The 21019-nt window shown below is 43.8% G+C and overlaps 1 protein-coding gene across 2 annotated transcripts in view; it reads left to right on the top strand.

Moving 5' to 3' along the window:
- LOC149471147 (putative N-acetylated-alpha-linked acidic dipeptidase) overlaps nucleotides 1–21019 on the top strand; it is a 103637-nt gene that overhangs the window by 41498 nt on the left and 41120 nt on the right. Inside the window, exons 5-9 of one of the 2 annotated variants that reach the window (XM_089656591.1) lie at nucleotides 3698–3823; nucleotides 8684–8870; nucleotides 9948–10014; nucleotides 10790–10888; nucleotides 14664–14749. In XM_089656591.1, coding sequence (XP_089512717.1) covers nucleotides 3698–3823; nucleotides 8684–8870; nucleotides 9948–10014; nucleotides 10790–10888; nucleotides 14664–14749 — 565 coding nt within the window. Of the gene's footprint in view, nucleotides 1–3697; nucleotides 3824–8683; nucleotides 8871–9947; nucleotides 10042–10789; nucleotides 10889–14663; nucleotides 14750–21019 lie in introns of both variants that reach the window. The other variant, XM_089656585.1, reaches the window with a different exon arrangement.

Genomic DNA, 21019 nt, shown 5'->3' with positions numbered 1-21019 from the left:
GCACAGGATATTATGTGAAAATGCAGTACGCTTTAACACGGGCTAAAATGTATGTCAACGGATGTCAAAATGTATGTCAATGCGTGACTAAAATGGATTGAAACATCCATTTTCCATACATTTTAGTGCAAGTCAGTGTGAATTGACTCAAGGGACCCTTTCACACTGATTAGTTTTTTATGCAGGGGCAGACTGACAACTCATGGGGCCCCAGGGCAATAGGGGATCATGGGGCCCCTGTGTCCTTGCCCAAACTCAAAAAAACCTATGAAAAAGGTACCAGGGGCATCTCATGGGGCCCCCTACTGACCCTGGCCCTCAGGCAGTGCCCTAGTTTCCAAATGGTCAGTCTGCCCCTGTTTTTATGTTTTGGTGTTTAAAAAACAGCATAAAAATGTATCTGTTACTCTTCAAACCAATGCCCCGCGGGTACAGTGCATTCTGAAAAGTCTTCCATGCTGCATGTTTAAAAAGCATTCCAAAAATGTACCTCCCCATTGAAATGAATAGAAAACCCGTCAAAATGGGGCAGTGTGAAAGGGCCTTAACAGAGTTAACCCTGTCTGTACTGTGTTCACAGTTCTTCATTATCGGTCGTGAACAGGGGTGGAGTGACAACTCATGGGGCCCCCGGGCAATAGGGGATCATGGGGCCCCTGTGTCCTTGCCCACACTCAAAGCATACCCAAAAAAACCCTATAAAAGGTACCGGGGCATTTCATGGGGCCCCCTACTGACCCCAGGGCCCTCGGGCAGTGCCCGAGTGCTCGAATGGTCAGTCCACCCCTGGTTGTGAACTAGATTTGAACACTCTGCCCTGAACACTCTGCCCTAACAAAGGGCTAGCTCAGTGGGGTCAAAGACTCTGCAAGAGTGTCCAGGTGTTCTCAAGAGTTAGGGAGACTCTTACAAATGAGCGCAGAGAGGCCACTCCAGGTGGAAACATGTGAACAGTTAATCATGAGCTCACCACTGCTGCCTTGTTAATCATTTGCATGATGAAGAGAACTGAAAAGAATAGGCGCTGTGGAAAATGCTCTCAGTCAAGCACCGTAGCCTCCCTAGCGGTCTGATTATGTCAGTATTTCTGTGCTCAAAGCATGGAAATGTGTTGCATTTTTTATTGTAGGCCTGTAATTTAGGAATAACTCACTGAAATCTGCCGGAACAAGAGTCTAGTAAACATCCCAGGAATGATAAAATTTGAAACACAAAATCATAAATTATAATTTATTAAATAATCATAAAAAATAATATAATAAATGTAATGCAATAATATAATCAAACCAAAAACACTGAAATTTGAAATATAGCGCGAAGTTCGCACATCACTGAGCAAAGTCGCAAAATTGTTTTCAGTGTCTGATGACGGATTTCCCCACAAATCATCACTCAATTCTGCAAGTGGTTCTGATTTACTATCGCTGTTCTCTAGCTGGTCTAAAACGCTTTTGACCTAAAGGGACGCTTTTTGGACGCCATGGACATTTCTCAGTTTCCTGGCAGAAAGAACAGTAAAAATGCAGGCAGGGCACAGGACAAAGCACTCGGGACAAAATGTATGTGAAATGGTTTGATACAGTAATGTTTTACTATGTGATTTTAGTGTATTTAGTGAATGTCACCATTTCACATTTTTAAATTTCCCGCCAGTTCCGTCCCCGTAGGTCCTGACGTCGCAGGGAACGGAACCCGGAAGACAGATTCCGGCATCGACTGGAGGACATTACCGGGGACACTGCAGGGGGGACATCGTGGGAGCGAAGGACAAGGTAAGTGAAGAAGAGATCCCGGAGCAACGCTGCAGGGTATTCCCGAGTGTAGCTCGGGAATACCTCCAGGGAGGTTAATCAAGGTGCATCTTTATTTGGTGAGACAAAGTAGCAAATATAATAAAATTTGACCAGCCTGAAGTGAACACTCCTGTCGGCTTCAAATCATGTGGTGTCAGCGTACCAGCGTCCCGGGTGGCGTCATCACAGCAAGGGACTTGACAAAGCGCAACTGCGCGAAACATGTTGTATTGGTAACCCTACATACACTCCCAGCTGAAGCCGATGTCGGACAATGCCTTCGCTTGCAGTGATGAGCCAGCTGGGACGCTGACACCACGTGATTTGAAGCCGGCAGGAGCGTTCTCCGATCTCAGCTCCCTCCAGAGCGGACGGCTATCCATTGGAGTCACACTGTTCACTTCAAGCTGGTCAAATTTTATTATATTTGCTACTTTGTCTCACCAAATAAAGATGCACCTTTTCCACAGCGCCTTTTCCACAGCGCCTATTCTTTTCAGTTCCTAAGAGTTAGCCATGACACATTCTCCTTAGTTTAGAAACATCACTTTTTTTTTGTTTGTTTTTTTTTTTTTTTTTTAGGTATGTTGTGCGAATTGGAACTAATAACAAACATATGGTGGAGTTTTATAAAATTTGACTGCGAAATAGGAAATTACACTTTAACCACTTACAGCGAGGATATCCAGTTCTGGACGTCATATGATGTCCTCTTAGAATGCTCCCCCAGTGATGTACACCTGGCGCTGTGATGCTGTGTCCTTGACACTGTCCATGTACCTGACACTGCCCATGTGTGGTCACTTGCTTTGTACGTTCTAGTTGTAGCACTACCCCCTTAGGAGTCACTGCGTTTTGGGTCCCCCTAAAGCTCTGCACAGCCAGGCAACATGCATTTTATTCCACACTTTGCACGCTGGAGTCAGAAAACAGTCCTTAAGCTTGGTTTTGTGATTTTATTAGGAGTAAATAACTTTGATGGGGTCTAGGGGTATAAAGGATGCCCAAGGAAACTGAAAATTTGAGGACAAATTAGAGCAACTATGTACAAAAATGTGAACAAAAATAGTCTCTCCTTTTAAGAGCAGTCAAAGCTTTTAGGTGTACTGTACCTCCTCAGACCGCAGATGAATCCTTCTCTTCACCCAGTTGCTTGAGGGAATGCCTGAGCAAGGAGGGCCAGAAGCTGCCAATTTAAAACAAGCAGACCCAGAGGAAAATCTAGTTTGGTATTGCACCTGGCTGCCCTCTGCTCTTATCTGGCCCAGGGAGTGCAAGAGTACTCACACTGTCCTTTGTCAGTTTGGTGGGTTGTTGGCTGTCTTCAGGCCTTTTGCTGGGCTAGCTCCTTCCCTGCTGCTCAGGACAACCTCCCTAGGAGATGGTGGTGCAGTAGAGGTCCTCTCTTTCAGACCTGCCTGTAGGTAAGCCCCCTCTTTGAGGCCCCCTCCCAGGCTCCACACTCCAGCTCCTCACTCCATCTTCCACCCAACATTCACTGACTCTGCTCCCAGGCACCATCACATTTGAGGGTTGCCCTGGTCACAACCCCTAGCCTCCTGCCAGGGGATTGGCCAAAGTCCCTCAAACATGCAGATATGGGCTTCCACCTCTCCTCCAGAAAGCTTTCAGGTTTCTGAAGAGGTGAGAGGGCTCCAGAAGCCCTGACCTCTCAGAGCCTCCCAGCCTGTCCTTAGGTGACATCACTACCTCACTCCCAAGGCTGACTCATCCCCAGGCTACTACTCAGCCTCTACCTAACAAAAACTACCTAACTAACCTGGAGGGTGTCACATAGTAATATTTTAATGAACTCTTGCAGAGTCAGGACAGATGATGTGTCCTACAGTCATTCCAGCCAATCACACTGATTTTTGGAGGGTCTTTTTTTTTTATTTCCACAGGGAGAACCTGTCTATGTCAATTATGGCCGAATAGAAGACTTTCACTATCTAGAAAGAGTCCTAAACATCAGTGTTAAAGGAAAGATTGCTATTGCCCGCTATGGAAAAATTTTTAGAGGAAACAAGGTGAGAAAGTTTTTGTATGTATTAGGCCCCCATGCACACAGGACGGTTTGCCCAGCTCTCCTAAGTGCCTTTCCTCCTGGCAGCAGCATTTTGACAGAAAAAAAAGCGCTTGATGTGTGTGGACTCGTTTAGTTGCCAAGTCATTTCATTGGCCAAAATATTCACTTTTTTCTGGCCATTGAAATGGACGATCAAGCACTTGGTACTCCTAGCTTTAACACACTTTTACACGTGCCAAGCATTTTTTCTGCTAAAACGCTGCTGCTTCTGGATACACTGGCAGTGGAGGTTTTTGCCTCCAATTTCAATATCTCGGAATGCCTATGTGTGCCTTAAAGTGTATGTCTGGGCTAAAGTAACAAAAAATGTTATATGTTCCTGTGATATTTGCACATTCCCTCATGTTTTACTTTTTCACAAACGCTGCAAATACATAAAATTACGTGTTGATCCTGCCAAAAATCTACTGAGCTCCTAACTTTCCTGTGCAGTCTGCCTCTGCTGCACTATAATCCCAGGCAGCGTTGTTGGCCATGCCCAGTTCAACACCTAGACTATAGATTCTATAGGGCTTAAAATTTTAAGCGCTGAGCTACTAGCCAGGCCTTAAGAGTTACTCGCCACCAACAAACACACAGAGACACCTGTACACACACACACAGACATGTACATACACACACATACATACACACAGAAACATGTACACACAGGCACAGAAACACATGTACAGACACATGTATACACACACAGGCACGTACAGACACTCATACACACAGATACATGTGCATACACAGAAATACACATGTACAGACACATGTATGTACATACATACACAGATACATGTACGTACATACACACAAACACATACACACGTACACATGTACACACACATACATGTACATACACATGTACACGCATACACAGACACACACATGTACGCACGCACGCACGCTGTTACAGTGAGGAACAGAAGTATTTGAACACCCTGCGATTTTGCAAGTTCTCCCACTTAGAAATCATGGAGGGGTCTGAAATTCACATTGTAGGTGCATTCCCACTCTGAGAGACAGAAAAAAAAAAATTCAGGAAATCACATTGTATGATTTTTAAAGAATTTATTTGTCTTGCACTACTGAATATAAGTATTTGAACACCTAAGAAACAGCAAGAATTCTGGCTCTCAAAGACCTGTTACTGTGCTTTTAAAAAATCTACCTCTACTCCACTCATTAATCTAACTTAGTAGCACCTGTCTGAGCTCTTTAAAGACACCTTTCCACCCTACAGTCAGTCAGATGCAAACTACTACCATGGGCAAGACTAAAGAGCTGTCAAAAGACACCAGAGACAAAATTGTGGACCTCCACAAGGCTGGAAAGGGCTACGGGGCAATTGCCAAACAGCTTGGTGAAAATAGATCAAATGTTGGAACAATTGTTAGAAAATGGAAGAGGCTAAAGACGACTGTCAGTCTCCCTCGGACTGGGGCTCCATGCAAGATCTCACCTCGTGGGGTATCATGGATGATAAGAAAGGTGAGGAATCAGCCCAGAACTACAAGGGAGGAGCTGGTAAATGACATGAAGAGAGCTGGGACCACAGTTTCAAAGGTCACTGTCGGTAGAACACTACGCCATCATGGTTTCAAATCATGCATTGCACAGAAGGTTCCCCTGCTCAAGTCATCACAAGTCCAGGCCCCTCTGAAGTTTGCAATGACCATCTGGATGATCCAGAGGAGGCATGGGAGAAAATCATGTGGTCAGATGAGACCAAAGTAGAACTTTTTGGTCTAAAGTTCACTCGTCATGTTTGGAGGAAAAAGGATGAGTTGCATCCCAAGAACACCATCCCTACTGTGAAGCATGGGGGTAGTAAAATCATGCTTTGGGGTGCTTTTCTGCGAAGGGGACAGGACGACTGCACTGTATTAAGGAGAGGATGAATGGGGCCATTTATTGTGAGATTTTGAGCAACAACCTCCTTCCCTCAGTCAGAGCATTGAAGATGGGTCGTGGCTGGGTCTTCCAACATGACAATGACTCGAAGCACACAGCCAGGATAACAAAGGAGTGGCTCCGTAAGAAGCATATCAAGGTTCTGGAGTGGCCCAGCCAGTCTCCAGACCTAAATCCAATAGAAAATCTTTGGAGGGAGGTGAAACTCCGTGTTGCTCATCGACAGCCCCGAAACCTGACAGATCTAGAGGAGATCTGTGTGGAGAAGTGGGCCAAAATCCCTGTTGCAGTGTGTGCAAACCTGGTCAAGAACTGTCAGGGCTCCCGGGTGAGACCAGAGGTATGTGACTGACGCAGGGAAACGCAGACTTCAAATATGTTATAAACAATGTAATTTATTAACACTAACAATACAAACATAAACGCAGTGCAATACTAAAACATAACACAGTGCAAACAAACCAAACCAACCACCCACAGATAACAGTACATACAATGCAAGCGTCGTCAGGCAGGCCGGGTCAATATCAATCGGGCAGGTAGGTACAGGGGGAGCAAGCAAAGAATGGTCAGAGTCACAAGCCAAGTTCAGCAGGTAGCGGGCAGCGTGGTACAGAGGGTCAGGCAGAGGAGAATGGTCAGACAAGCCAGGGATCAGGAGCAGGAGAATGGTCAGACAAGCCAGGGATCAGAGCAGGGTCAGCAGAGAATCAGACAGGAACAGGAACAGGAAACAGGGCCCAGGAGAAACACAACACCAAGGCAGAGTCTGCAGGTCTGAATGTCCCTTAAATACACCAGTATAATTAGATCCAGGTGTTTGACTGGCTGCAAGGTTGAGTCTCTGATTGCTGGGAGCACCCGCTGGCCAGCCCTGGTACTGCAGCTCATAAGGCAGGTGAGTCCCACTATTGCTTGCCAGTCCATTCCTGACAAGAACTACAGGAAACGTTTGACCTCTGTAATTGCAAAAAAGGCTTCTGTACCAAATATTAACACTGATTTTCTCAGGTGTTCAAATACTTATGTTTAGCAGTGCAAGACAAATACATTCTTTAAAAATCATAGAATGTGATTTCCTGAATTTGTTTTGAAATTCTGTCTCTCAGAGTGGGAATGCACCTACAATGTGAATTTCAGACCCCTCCATGATTTCAAAGTGGGAGAACTTGCAAAATCGCAGGGTGTTCAAATTCTTCTGTTCCTTACTGTAAGTGCTCTCTCCTCTCCCCTGAAGCCACCACTGGCTGACATAGAGGATCATGTGACCAGAGTGAGCTGAAATTAGGTAGACACACACACACCTATAAAAAGTTGCAGTACTTCATTGTTCGCTCACAGAGCCGGGTACTGCACTCTAGGGGGAGGCAAAGAGCACAGTACACACTCCTTCCTTTGCTTTCACTGCGCTCAGCTATTGAGCAGTCTGACGGCTCCCAGTGCCAATGACAGATCTGGCCTGAGCTCCGAGCCTGCTCAGCAAGACGGCCCTGGGAGACATACTCGCCCCCACCATAATTTCCACTCGCCTTTGGCGAGCGGGCGAGTGGAAATTTCAAGGTCTGCATACAACACCTTCCCCAGTGGTATGGAGTCAGAGCTCATAACATTGCTTGGGTTTTCAGTGCAGACACCTATGCTGGAAACAGATTTACAATGCTCAGCGTAGATGATTTTACAAGGGTTTGCAAATTTGCAAAAACTCCCCCACTTAGCTCTATATGTATTGATGGTCCTAGATATAAGTCCTATTTGTAGAAATCCAAAAGTTCCTTATGCCTCCTTATGACTGTGAACAATCTTTGTACATGGCACCATTCTAGGAGTAATCTGGGTCCTTTTTATAACATCTTTAAGAATAATATGCAGTATATTGTCTCCTTGATGATCTGTTCTTAGTCATGTGAAGGACAGCTACTGTACATGCAGCTAATTCTTGTGTGTAGATTTTAAAAACCCTTGTATAGCTTATAATTGGTGGTTTGGAAAAATTATGGAAACACCAGGTAATAGAACAAAATTGTTACCTAATATGGTGTTGGACTGCCTTTGGCATCCAAGACAGCCTGAATTCTCCTGGGAATTGACAAATATAAGTCTTGGATGATGGATAACGGAATCTGATACCACTCTTCATGCAAAAATCATTTCAGTTCCTGCAGAGATGCTAGAGATGGAAAACGAGCCTGAACCTCGTTCTCCAAAATTGACCATAGTGGCTCTATGATATTGAGGTCTGGTGACTGCAGCGCCCAGGGAAGGTGCGAGACTTCATTTGCATGCTCACCAAACAATGATTTGACAACACCAGCTTTGCCAGTCAGAGGAATATTGTGTTGTTAAATGTCACTGTTTTCAGGAGACAATGTCTGTGCCATGGGGTGCCCATGACTAGCCAAAATGTATACATAGTTGGTGTAAGTGACTCTTCCTCTCAAGGTGATGATGGGGCCTGCAGAATACCAAGATATGGCTGCCCAAACCATGATTTTGCCACCACCATGCTTTATCGTTGATCCAAGACAGTCCTGGTCGTAAGCTTGGGATGGTGTTTTGCACAATAAACACGTTTGGTGGTTGGGAACAGTGTGAAGCTTGATTCATTAGACCATGTTACAGTCTTCTGGTATTTAGTGAGTTGGCCAAGTCATACACTTTAACTGTTTTTTTGGCTTTTAGAACACAGAGCACTGCATGTTAATGTATTGAGGTCACTACTGTATATTGCATAGGGAAGTTTTTGGCAAAAGTAAGTAAAGGTGAAACTAGCCCTTTAAGGTAAACACAACACATCTATGCAATTTTTGAAATATATTTTCATTGAAAATATAATATTTTCATTTAAAACAATGATTATATTTATATTTGATTCTGACATGAAAGTGTGACAATGTCGTTCTAGGTTAAAAATGCAGAAAATGCAGGAGCCATTGGGATTGTCTTGTATTCTGACCCAGCCGATTACTGTGCTCCTGGTGTTCAGCCCTATCCAGAAGGCTGGAACTTGCCTGGTGGTGGAGCCCAGCGAGGGAATGTGCTGAACCTGAATGGGGCCGGGGACCCTCTAACACCAGGTTATCCTGCTAAAGGTACAGACATCTAATAAGTAAACAGCCACTCCTCTTCTTCATAGCTACATTTACATTTTATATCAGCAAATGTGAGATGTCCTGATATAAACTGTAATATCAGGGCTAGGGCTGTAAATTGCATAGTGGTTGTCAGAAGGGCTACTCAGCACCTAGTAGTAAAATGGCAACTGCACTAAAACTGCATGCATCCTGTCCTCTGAGGAGTTTCAGTATGTGAGAGAATCAGTGGTAGCATATTAATATTATTCTGTTGTGTTTGTCAAGCTTCAGGTATGACCTTCCATAATAAATATGTTGTGTGTGTGTGTATGTGTATAATAAATATATATATTAACAGTGAACAGCCATGCCATTGTGACCACCCACCAAAACCCAGTCAAGGTATGGACCTCTGAAGTTATGCTGTGGTATCTGGCACCAAGCCATCAGTAGCAGATCCTTTAAGTCCTGTAAGTTGTGAAGTTGTGAGTTGGAGCCTCCATAGATCATAGATCAGACTTGTTTTTCCAGTGCATTCCACAGTTGCTTGATTGGATTGAGATCTGCAGAATTTGTAAGCCAAGTCAACACCTCAAACCCGCTGTCGTGTTCCTCAAACCATTGTTGAATTCACTAGACCATGTCACCTCTTTCCATTGTTCTGTGGTCCAGTTCTGATGCTCACATGCCCATTGTAGGCACATTTGGGTGTGGACACCAGTCAGCATGGACACCCTGACCAATCTGCCGCTATGCAGCCCTATACGCAACAAACTGCAATGCACAGTGTGTTCTGACACTTTTCTATCAGAAACAGCATTAACTTTTTTAGCAGTTTGAGCTACATTAGCTCTTCTATTGGATCAGACTACATGGTCCATCCTTTTCTTCCCACATACATCGGTAAGCCTTGGTCGCCCATAACCCTGTTGCCGGTTTGGCAGTTTTCCTTCCTTGGACCACTTTTGGTAGGTCCTGACCACTTCAACAGTATACAGTATAGATTCCAGTTTAGAATGAATTGGTAATATCACATCTCTTGAGTTTTTTTTTTCTCTGTTTTAAATCTGCTTTTTGTTTGTTTTTTTTCAACAGAGTACGCCTACAGATCTGCTGTGAAGGATGGTGTAGGACTTCCTAAAATCCCAGTCCACCCTATAGGGTACAGCAATGCTGAGATGCTGTTAAAGTAAGAATGTGTACGACCTAAACCACAGATTTTTTTAAAGCTGAAGTTGAGGCACCAATAACTGTTATGTATTTGTTCATAAATCCTCTCAATGGTCACGATGGGCGTCTGCAATGGACAATAAAGTACTAAATTCCAGCTGTTGATGGTTTAGTCTGATCCTCACATAAGAATAAATTAGACTTTAAGTATTTTATATGACAATGGACTTAAAGTGTAACTAATGGCCATTTTTTGGTTTTTCATTTTAAATAGAGTAAGGGAGGGCTATAACCTCTGTCATGGTTTTTTTTGTCATCTATGTCCCATTGGGGAGATTTCCCTTCACTTCCTGTCCCATAGCCAAAACAGAAAGTGAAAGAAATCTCTACAAAGTGAGGGAATACCATGCCGTCATCAGAACTAGCGTCTCATTTGGAAGAGAGTAAATGCAGGCAGTTGTGCCATGGTTTTACTGCCTCCCAGCCACTCGCCTAAACGGGAATGCAGCTGTTCTGCAACAGCCCTGCAACCAAATGCAATGCATGTGGTGGCAGCACAATGGGTCAGCTTTTTTAGGGTTCAAATAGATGGTGTGGAGGAGATAGGTCACCTCCTCACCACCAGTCAAATGCCTTTGAAAAGTTACCCATTGTGGATTACTTTTTTAGATGGACAGCAGGGGCAGCAGCATGTATATACCTGGGCATGGGCAGCTTTTGGAATCTTAGCTAAAACTTAAACATGTACTTTTCTGGATGTTTTACAGGAACCTGGGAGGAACCCCGGCCCCAGATAACACATGGAAAGGAGGACTCAACATATCGTACAATATTGGCCCCGGGTATTCTGGAAGTCACACTAAAGAGTAAGCAAATATTTTTTCCATAGTGCTCATAATACCAGCATAAAGTTATGGAATATAAGGGAGCAACAACCAAGGCCAAGAATTTCATGATTACCTAAAGGGAACCTGTCATTTATAAGTCTGCACAAATAAATTCCAGACATGTCACAATATACCGCAACAGTATCATTTTTCAAAAACAGTCTGTAACTTTTACCCTTAAAAAGATGTCCTTCAGCAGTACTGTAGTCAGTGACTTTGCCTAGGCTGAGATGATATCATCAGTCTACTGCAGACAGGAGGGAGCATTTTCTCGGGCTTCTCATCTCCTAATGAACAGGTCGCAATGTTGTAACTTTGCGAGAGGCTGCAGTATGGGGCTGATCTGTGTCAGACATTTGTAAACACAACCAAGTACTGCACAGGCACCAGGATTTACATGATTGCGTATCCTGTAACCCAGAAAGGCAGTAGATGGTGACCCTGGATGATGCCTGAACAATTAACTTCATCCTTCTGGAGGGAAATTCAAATTAAAATATTGTCGGGGGGGGGGGCAATACATGTCTGTACATGTTGCAACTAGTGATGGGAAGGCCTGGGGTAAAAAAAGGAAAAATTGGGGAAACATTTTTGTTCTCTTTTTTTTTTTTTTCAAATACATAGTTGTTTTGGTTTTTTCCAGAAAAATTGGAAAAAAAGGAGTGTGGAATATGTTCTTTTACAATGATAAATATTATATCTATAACATAGTAATTAAAATGTATATCATGAAGACCTTAAATAAAATAGTCCTGAGACTTTATGTAAAGTCTTGAAGTATTGCAAGTTCTCTCAGTTGAAGACAAGGAAATCCTGGAATACAATCCCAGTAACACTGTACTTCTCAATGCAGTTTTCAAACAAGAGAAATGTGCATTTCTGACACTAGGGGGAACTGCAGGGGAAAGGCTCCAGTTTAGTTTGCTTGTGAGCTCCATCTTGTACCTCCTACAGTTGGGTGATAGTTGGGATACAGTAGATCAGTGGTCTCCAAACTGCGACCCTTGTGCCAGATAAGGCCCTTTGCTTGCCATTATCTGGCCCTTGGGGCACTATTCCCTCTGATATTAACAATGGGGCATAATTCCTGCCACTGACACCAATAATAGGGCACTTTTCTGCCTAATGGCATCAATAATAGGGCACTATTACTCCTGCTGACACCAATGTTAGGGCACTATTATCCCATTGACACCAATGATGGGGCACTGTTCCTCTCACTAACACTAATGATGGGGCATTGTTACAGAGAGGATATTTTCTACTGCTACTGGCCACAGTCTGGCCCCTCTAAAGTCTGAGTAAAGTTGTCAGGAATGGACTTGCCAGTAATGGTGGGACTCACCTGCCTTGTGGGCTGCAGTACCAGGGCTGGCCAGCGGGTGCTCCCAGCAATCAGAGACTCAACCCTGCAGCCAGCCAAACACCTGAAGCTGATTATGCACGTGTATTTAAGGGATGGCCAGACCTGCAGTCTGCGCCTTGGTGTGTGTTTTCGATGGGCCCCTGTACCTTGTAAACCTGTGTTCCTGTTTCTGATTCCTGTGTTCCTGTAGTGCGTTCCTTGTTGCCGACCCTGCCTGTTCTGATCCATGCTGACATTCTCCTGCTCTGACCCCCGGCTCGTCCCTGACCATCCTTCTGCCTGATCCTCTGTACCGTGCTGCCCGTGAGTTACTGAACCCGGCGTGTGACCTGACTACCCTTGTCTGTTGCTTGTACCGTGCCTGTCCCCACCATTACTGACCCGGCTAGTCTGACCACGTCGCTCCTGACAAAAGTACAGTAAACTGGCCCTTTGTTTAGAAAGTTTGGGGACCCCTGCAGTAGATGATAGTTTCTGTCCTCTCAGGCCTTAATTGACAGGTAAGAGGGTACATTTGACAAATTAGTTTATCTATTTGTAACCTTTAAGCTGTATTTCTATTAATGTTTACCTAATGTTTGCCAATAATCTGGGCATTACATTTATTTTCTTTTCCTCCTATCAGTAAAATGGTGAGACCAACATCTAGAGTTTTTGGAAACCTTTCCACAGTGCAATTTCTGCTGAGGGCAAAGCTGCAATTTGCAAATATTGTGAGAAGAAATATTCTTTTCCAAATGCTACAAAGATGACAAAACACTCTGCATATCACCTTCCCAGTGTAACGAAATGACTTTCAATTTTTTAAAACTACTCCACATTGATTTTAATAATCCCATAAATCCAGTCTCTAAGGAGGATATGACCGTGCTTATAACTGAGCAAAATACACAAATAAATGCCATATAAGATAAACTGAAAATCCAAACGTAGTGTTGAGTGTAAAAACAAAAATAAGTGATGCCAATAAATGTGTTGTGCTCTTCCTCTTCACCAACTAAATGCACATTGCACTCACTGCAACTTTGACCTCTTTCACTGAAGGAAGTCACAATGTACTTTATCACCAACTGGTAAACTCACACGTGGCCGCTGCACTCCAAGCAGTTCTTAGGTCCAATTCACATACGTCCTGCACACATGAATAAGTGTGTCAGGAATGGACTGGCCAGCAATGGTGGGACTCACCTGCCTTTTGATCTGCAGTACCAGGGCTGGCCAGCGGGTGCTCCCAGCAATCAGAGACTCAACCTTTCAGCCAGCTAACACCTGGAACTGATGATACTGGTGTATTTAAGGGATGGCCAGACTTGCAGACTCTGCCTTGGTGTTGTGTTTGTCCTGGGCCCTGTATCTGTCCTGCATCCTGTTTCTGTTCCTTTGCTACCTGTTCTGATCCCTGGCTTGTGACCCTGACCATCCCTCTTCCTGACCCTCTGTACTACGCTGCTTGCTACCTGTTCTGATCCCTGGCTTGTGACCCTGACCATCCCTCTGCCTGACCCTCTGTACTACGCTGCTTGCTACCTGCTGAACCTGGCCTGTGACCCCGACCATTCTCCGCTTGCTCCCCCTGTACCTACCTGCCCAATTGATATTGACCCGGCCTGCCTGACGACGCTTGCTTGTATGTACTGTTATCTGTGGGTGGTTGGTTGGGTTTGTTTGCACTGTATTATGTTTAGTATTGCACTGCGTTTATGTTTGTATTGTTAGTGTTAATAAATTACATTGTTAATCACATATCTGAAGTCTGCGTTTCCCTGCTTCAGTCACACACCTCTGGTCATACCTGGGAGCCCTGACAAAGTGGATGGTGACTGTACCGTTTAGCACCCCTGCGCCTTTAAGAGACTCTGCGACATATCTCACTCACTCAAAGAGCGAGATAGAGAAGCTTCTCATGGTGTAGTATGTTACATTTAATAGGAAAAACAAGTAAAAATGCACTTACATTCTATTAAAGCATACAAACACTGCAATAAACATTAGAAACACCGGTTCTTTGCACCTGCGTTCCACTAAGCAGAAATGATGTACCCCAGAAGTCCCAATCAACGCATTTTGTCATCAATGTCTGACGTCATCACGGGTCACATGTCCCGGCTCATCTCTGCCTCATATGAGAGTTGTTCCTTGTTACTGTAAAGAGTGGAGACCAGTTGTCAAAAAACTTCAGGCTAAGCACACTTTTAGTGAAGAAGGAATCAAGTTGTCCAGATCACAGGGCACAGAGTAAGCATTGGGGTCACAAGCCAGGGTCAATTCAGGTGGGAGAGAATCAGTCGGGTTCACAAGCCAAGGTCGGCAACAATAGCAACAGAGGTATTGCAGAGCAGCAGGCAGGAGTCTGTCAGAACACAATATTTTATGTTTTTTTTCTTGCAGGAAGGTGAGGATGCGCATCCAAACGTACAATGAAATAAGAAGAGTTTATAATGTCATTGGAACCATCAGAGGAGCCGTGGAGCCAGGTGACAGTGGAATATTAGAATCCTTCCATTAAAGTACAACAGTTACTAATATTACCAAATGGGAGACCTCTAAAGTGACAAATGGTTATTAATAGGAGTATAAAATCATTTTATTCATTCTAACATAACATGTATTTTTAAATATTACTGCTATAAGCACATAAGTCTGTCTTTATATTAAAACTGAACTTCAGGCACAAAAAATAACCTTCTGTTTAAATCCAGTTAGTGAGTCATTAAAAAATACTTAAAAGCTCAAAAGCTACATCCTTACAAAAACCATTTGAAGTCTCACCTCCTTTTTTATAGCCCTGAATGATTTACTTGGAAATACCTTAAAATAGTTTTTCTGTCAGTAAAATGCTAATGGTAACCCTGAACCCTAACATTAGCCCTTAACCCTAACATTTAATCCTAGCCTAAACCCTTAACCCTATCTCTTAAACCTAACATTTAACCCTAGCCCTTAGTCCTAACCCTAACATTTAACCCTAGACCCTGACCCTAACATTTAACCCTAACCCTTAGTCCTAACCCTAACATTTAACCCTAGACCCTGACCCTAACATTTAACCCTAGACCCTGACCCTAACATTTAACCCTAACCCTTAGTCCTAACATTTAACCCTAGACCCTGACCCTAACATTTAACCCTAACCCTTAGTCCTAACCCTAACATTTAACCCTAGACCCTGACCCTAACATTTAACCCTAACCCTTAGTCCTAACATTTAACCCTAGACCCTGACCCTAACATTTAACCCTAGCCCTTAGTCCTAACCCTAACATTTAACCCTAGCCCTTAGTCCTAACCCTAACATTTAACCCTAGCCCTTAGTCCTAACCTTAACATTTAACCCTAGCCCCTGACCCTAACATTTAACCCTAGACCCTGACCCTAACATTTAACCCTAGCCCTTAGTCCTAACCCTAACATTTAACCCTAGACCCTGACCCTAACATTTAACCCTAACCCTTAGTCCTAACATTTAACCCTAGACCCTGACCCTAACATTTAACCCTAGCCCTTAGTCCTAACCCTAACATTTAACCCTAGCCCTTAGTCCTAACCCTAACATTTAACCCTAGACCCTGACCCTAACATTTAAGCCTAACATTTAGTCCTAACCCTAACATTTAACCCTAGCCCTTAGTCCTAACCTTAACATTTAACTCTAGCCCCTGACCCTAACAATTAACCCCAACCCTAGCCCTTAACCCTAACATTTAACCCTAGCCCTTAGTCCTAACACTAACCCCTGACCCTAACATTTAACCCTAACCCTAGCCCCTGACCCTAACATTTAACCCTAACCCTAACCCCTGACCCTAACATTTAACCCTAACCCTAGCCATTGACCCTAACATTTAACCCTAGCCCTTACTCCTGACCCTAACATTTAACTCTAGGCCCTAACCCTAACAATTCACCCGTTAACCCTAACATTTAACCCTAGCCCTTAGTCCTAACCCTAAAATTTAACTCTAGCCCCTAACCCTAACAATTAACCCCAACCCTAGCCCTTAGACCTAACCCTAGTCCCTGACCCTAACCATTAACCCCAGCCCTAGTCCTTAACCCTAACATTTAACCCTAGCCCTTAGTCCTAAACCTAGCCCATGTACCCTAACGTTTAACCCTATCCTTAACCTTTAATCCTAACATTAGCCCTTAATCCTAATATGTGACTTTGGACACATAAAGGTTCCTGCACAACTTTCATGCAACTTTGATGTGACTTTGATGCTACTTGAGTGCTGGAGTGTAAAGTTGCATCAAAGTTACACTACATGAAGAGAACTGTTATACTTTTACTAATGGCAAAAAACCCCACAAAACACACAAATGCACCACTTGAATTTTTTATGCAGTTCCATTGAAGTCTATTGAATGTAAAACGCAATCTGCTGCAGGAAAAAAGTCCCTGACCCTTTCAAAAATCTGCACCAGCTTGAAATGCCCAGATGAACTCTAGATCCATAGGAAATCTTGTTAAATGGACTGTAGTGTGTTTCTGCAAACTGGAAAACATACTGAAATCTGCATAAGTGTGAATCTAGGGTAACAACCACAGCACTTAACACAACATACTTGTATTTTAGTGGAAGGGAGGGGGTGTGTCTGACTGTTACTAAGTTCTGATTATTGAGTGCACTGAAACTAATTCTGGTGCCTATTTAACTGCATAGTGATATTTAGACACCATGCAATAATGCTGTAACAGGAAAGTAGAGGTAAGACTATTAAATTGGAGGTTGTTAGTACAATGTCTCCTGACTGCACATCTATTTCTAGGACTTCAGCTGGGCTTTTAATGTATTTTTAAATACATTTGTGGATAGATACCTCAAATATTTGACTCTTAAATTTCCTTGAACAAAAGGACTAAGAAAGGGAAAACCTCATGGTAAGATAATGAGGTTCTGACAGCAAGACAGAGCAGTGGAATGATATCACACTTCTTCTACTCCTTCATTGTCCAATCAGCAAAGCAGCGGTGGACTGGAATCCCCAGCTGTATTGCCTAACTACTTCAGCTCCAGAAGATTTTACCCCCTTCACCAGGCCATTTTTGCTGTTTAGCACTGCGCTACTATAAGTGGTAATTGCACTGTTATGCAACACTGTACCCAAACAAAATTGATATAATTTTTGTATTCACACAAATAGAGCTTTTTTTTGGTGGTATTTGATCACCATTGAGTTTTTTTCTTTTTCTTTTTTTTAACAAAAAAGACTAAACATTTTGTTAAAAAAAAAATTTTTACTTTCTGCTATAAAAATATATCTGATAAGAAAATTTTAAAAATCTAATTCATCAAAATGTATTCTGCTACGTCTTTAGTGGAAAAAAAATACCTATAAGTGTATACTGATTCGGTTTGTGTGAAAGTTGTAGCATCCACAGACTATGGTATATTACAATGAGCACATTAAAATACATTTTGGGCTAAATTTATAAAAACATTTTATTTTTTCAAAATGTGTTAGTTTTATAGAAGAAAGTAGAAAATAGGGATGCACCGATACCCTTTTTTTTTTTTTTTTTTTTTTTTATTGGCGAGTCAAGTACTCACCGGTTCTGATACTTTGCAATGTGATTTGCGGCCATACAAAATGTATGAACGCAAATTGCACCACAGAGATGCAATTTGAACAGGAATATGATTCCTGTCCAATTCGCAAGTGGTTTCCCCACTGCTTGTCTGTGAACCCAGGCTGTCGTAGCCTGAGTTCACACAGGAGCGGTGCAGGGAGGTTTCTGTCAGTGGAGAGCGGGTGTGTGGGGATCAGGGGCGGACTGACCATTTGGAAACTCTGCACTTCCAGAGGGCCCGGGGTCAGTAGGGGGCCCCATGAGATGCCTCTGGTACCTTTTTTCATAGGCTTTTTTGAGTTTGGGCAAGGACACAGGGGCCCCATGATCCCCTATTGCCCAGGAGCCCCATGAGTTGTCAGTCTGCCCCTGGTGGGGATGTATACTAGGGTGGCAGATGCTCCATATTCTTTATGGTAGGGGAGGAAAGAAAGTGGTGAGGATTTGAAATCCCCCTGGCTTTCTCTCATATATCACATTGCAGGGATGACAGTTCAGACTAGAGGGCTAGAGGACTCTCTGCTCAACATGGAATCCCTGCACGGAGGTTTCCTGCACCACTCCTGTGTGAACTTGGGCTATGACAAGCCTGGGTTTACAAAGGAGCAGTGGAGAAACCGCATGCAATTTGGAATCGCATTTCTGTTCAAATTGCATGCTAATCTTTGCGGTGAAATTTGTATTGACGGAAATCACACAGCAGAGTATCAGTTTCCGGTATCTGCACTGATACCGATACCGGTGTCAGTGCATCCCTAGTAGAAAATATTGGGTTTTTGTTTTTTTGTTTTCAACATTTTTGGTCTTTTTTCGTTTATATAATAAAAAAATAAAAAAAAAACAGTGGTGATCAAATACCACCAAAAAAGAAGCTATATATGTGAAACAAAAATTATATAAATTTAATTTGGGTACAGTGTTGCATAGCCACGCAATTGGCAGTTAAAGTAGCACAATGCTAAATAACAAAAAATGGCCTGGTCCTCAAGGGAGTAAAATCTTCTGGAGCTAAAGTGGTTAAAAAAGAAGCAATACATTTGAAAATGTTCTTTTGGACTGTGGCTTGCATGGTGCAATCAAATGTTCTTTTTATTTTTCATTCATTAAAATCTCTTAAGCAAATTGATGCATGTGTGGCTAGCATAAGTCATCTGTCACACTGGCAGTGGAGTAAGTCAAACATATCTTATTGGCCCGGTACATTTGCACGTGGTATTGTGTGTTTGACAATCTCCATTCATCTCTGTGAAAAATAAAACCATCCATCACATGCAGTGCAACTCAAGGACACTATGTTGTATTTGTCTGTTCACTGTTGTCCATAATAGTGATCACTTGTGCTGTGCTCCATTAATCGCATAGATCAGTGGTCTCCAAACTGCGGCCCAGGGGCCAAATGCAGCCCTTTGCTTATCTTTATCCGGCCCTTTAGGCTTTCTTCTTCCCTCTGATGAAAAGCACTATTCTCCCCACTGACACCAACGGTGGACCATTATTCCTCCCACTGACACCAATGCTGGGACGCTATTCCTCCCACTGACACCAATGATGGGGTTCTATTCCTCCCACTGACACCAATGATGTGGTGCTATTCTTCCCACTGACACCAATGATGGGGCACTATTCTTCCCACTGACACCAATGACGGGGCACTATTCCTCCCACTGACACCAATGATGGGGCACTATTCTTCCCACTGACACCAATGATGGGGCGTTATTCCTCCCATTGATACCAATGATGGGGCACTATTCCTCCCACTGATCTCCCCGTGATGGGACACTATTCCTCCCACTGATACCAATGATAAGGCGCTATTCTTCCCACTGACACCAAAGATGGGGCGCTATTCCTCCCACTGACCCCCGTGATGTGGCACTATTCCTCCCATTGACACTAATGATGGGGCACAATACCTCGCACTGACAGCAATGATGGGGCACAATACCTCGCACTGACAGCAATGATGGGGCACAATACCTCGCACTGACAGCAATGATGGGGCACAATACCTCGCACTGACAGCAATGATGGGGCACAATACCTCGCACTGACAGAAATGATGGGGCACTATTCCTCCCACTGACAGCAATGATGGGGCACTATTCCTCCCACTGACAGCAATGATGGGGCACTATTCCTCCCACTGACAGCAATGATGGGGCACTATTCCTCCCACTGACAGCAATGATGGGGCACTATTCCTCCCACTGACAGCAATGATGGGGCACAATACCTCACACTGACAGAAATGATGGGGCACTATTCCTCCCACTGACACTAATGATGGGGCACTGTTCCACTGACAGCAATGATGGGGCACAATACCTCGCACTGACAGCAATGATGGGGCACAATACCTCGCACTGACAGCAATGATGGGGCACAATACCTCGCACTGACAGCAATGATGGGGCACAATACCTCGCACTGACAGCAATGATGGGGCACAATACCTCGCACTGACAGCAATGATGGGGCACAATACCTCGCACTGACAGCAATGATGGGGCACAATTCCTCCCACTGACACGAATGATGGGGCACTGTTCCACTGACAGCAATGATGGGGTACAATACCTCCCACTGACAGCAATGATGGGGCACTATTCCTCCCACTGACAACAATGATGGGGCACAATACCTCACACTGACAGCAATGATAGGGCACTATTCCTCCCACTGACAGCAATGATGGGGCACAATACCTCCCACTGACAGCAATGATGGGGCACAATACTTCGCACTGACAGCAATGATGGGGCACTATTCTTCCCACTGACACTAATAATGGGGCACTGTTCCACTGACAGCAATGATGGGGCAAAATACCTCCCACTGACAGCAATGATGGGGCACTATTCCTCCCACTGACAGCAATAATGGGGCACTATTCCTCCCACTGACAGCAATGATGGGACACAATACCTCACACTGACAGCAATGATGGGGTGCTATTCCTCCCCCTAATACCAAAGATGGGGCACTATTTACTCCCACTGGTACCAAGACATTTTCTACTTTCACTGGCCACAGTTCGGCCCCCATAAAGTCTGAAGGACAGTAAACTGGCTCTTTAGTTAGAAAGTTTGGAGACCCCTGGCATTGATGAACACAGGCTATAATGCAAGTCCTGTTAAATTGGGACTACATGAGCGATTTTTGGGGCTTG

Source organism: Staurois parvus, unplaced genomic scaffold (genome assembly GCF_062004578.1).
Source record: "Staurois parvus isolate SC_StPar_1 unplaced genomic scaffold, SC_StPar_1.0 ptg000027l, whole genome shotgun sequence".
In the NCBI taxonomy this organism is placed as follows: Eukaryota; Metazoa; Chordata; class Amphibia; order Anura; family Ranidae; genus Staurois; species Staurois parvus.
Note: the sequence above shows the minus strand (reverse complement) of the source record. Positions and strands in the feature narration are given on the sequence as shown.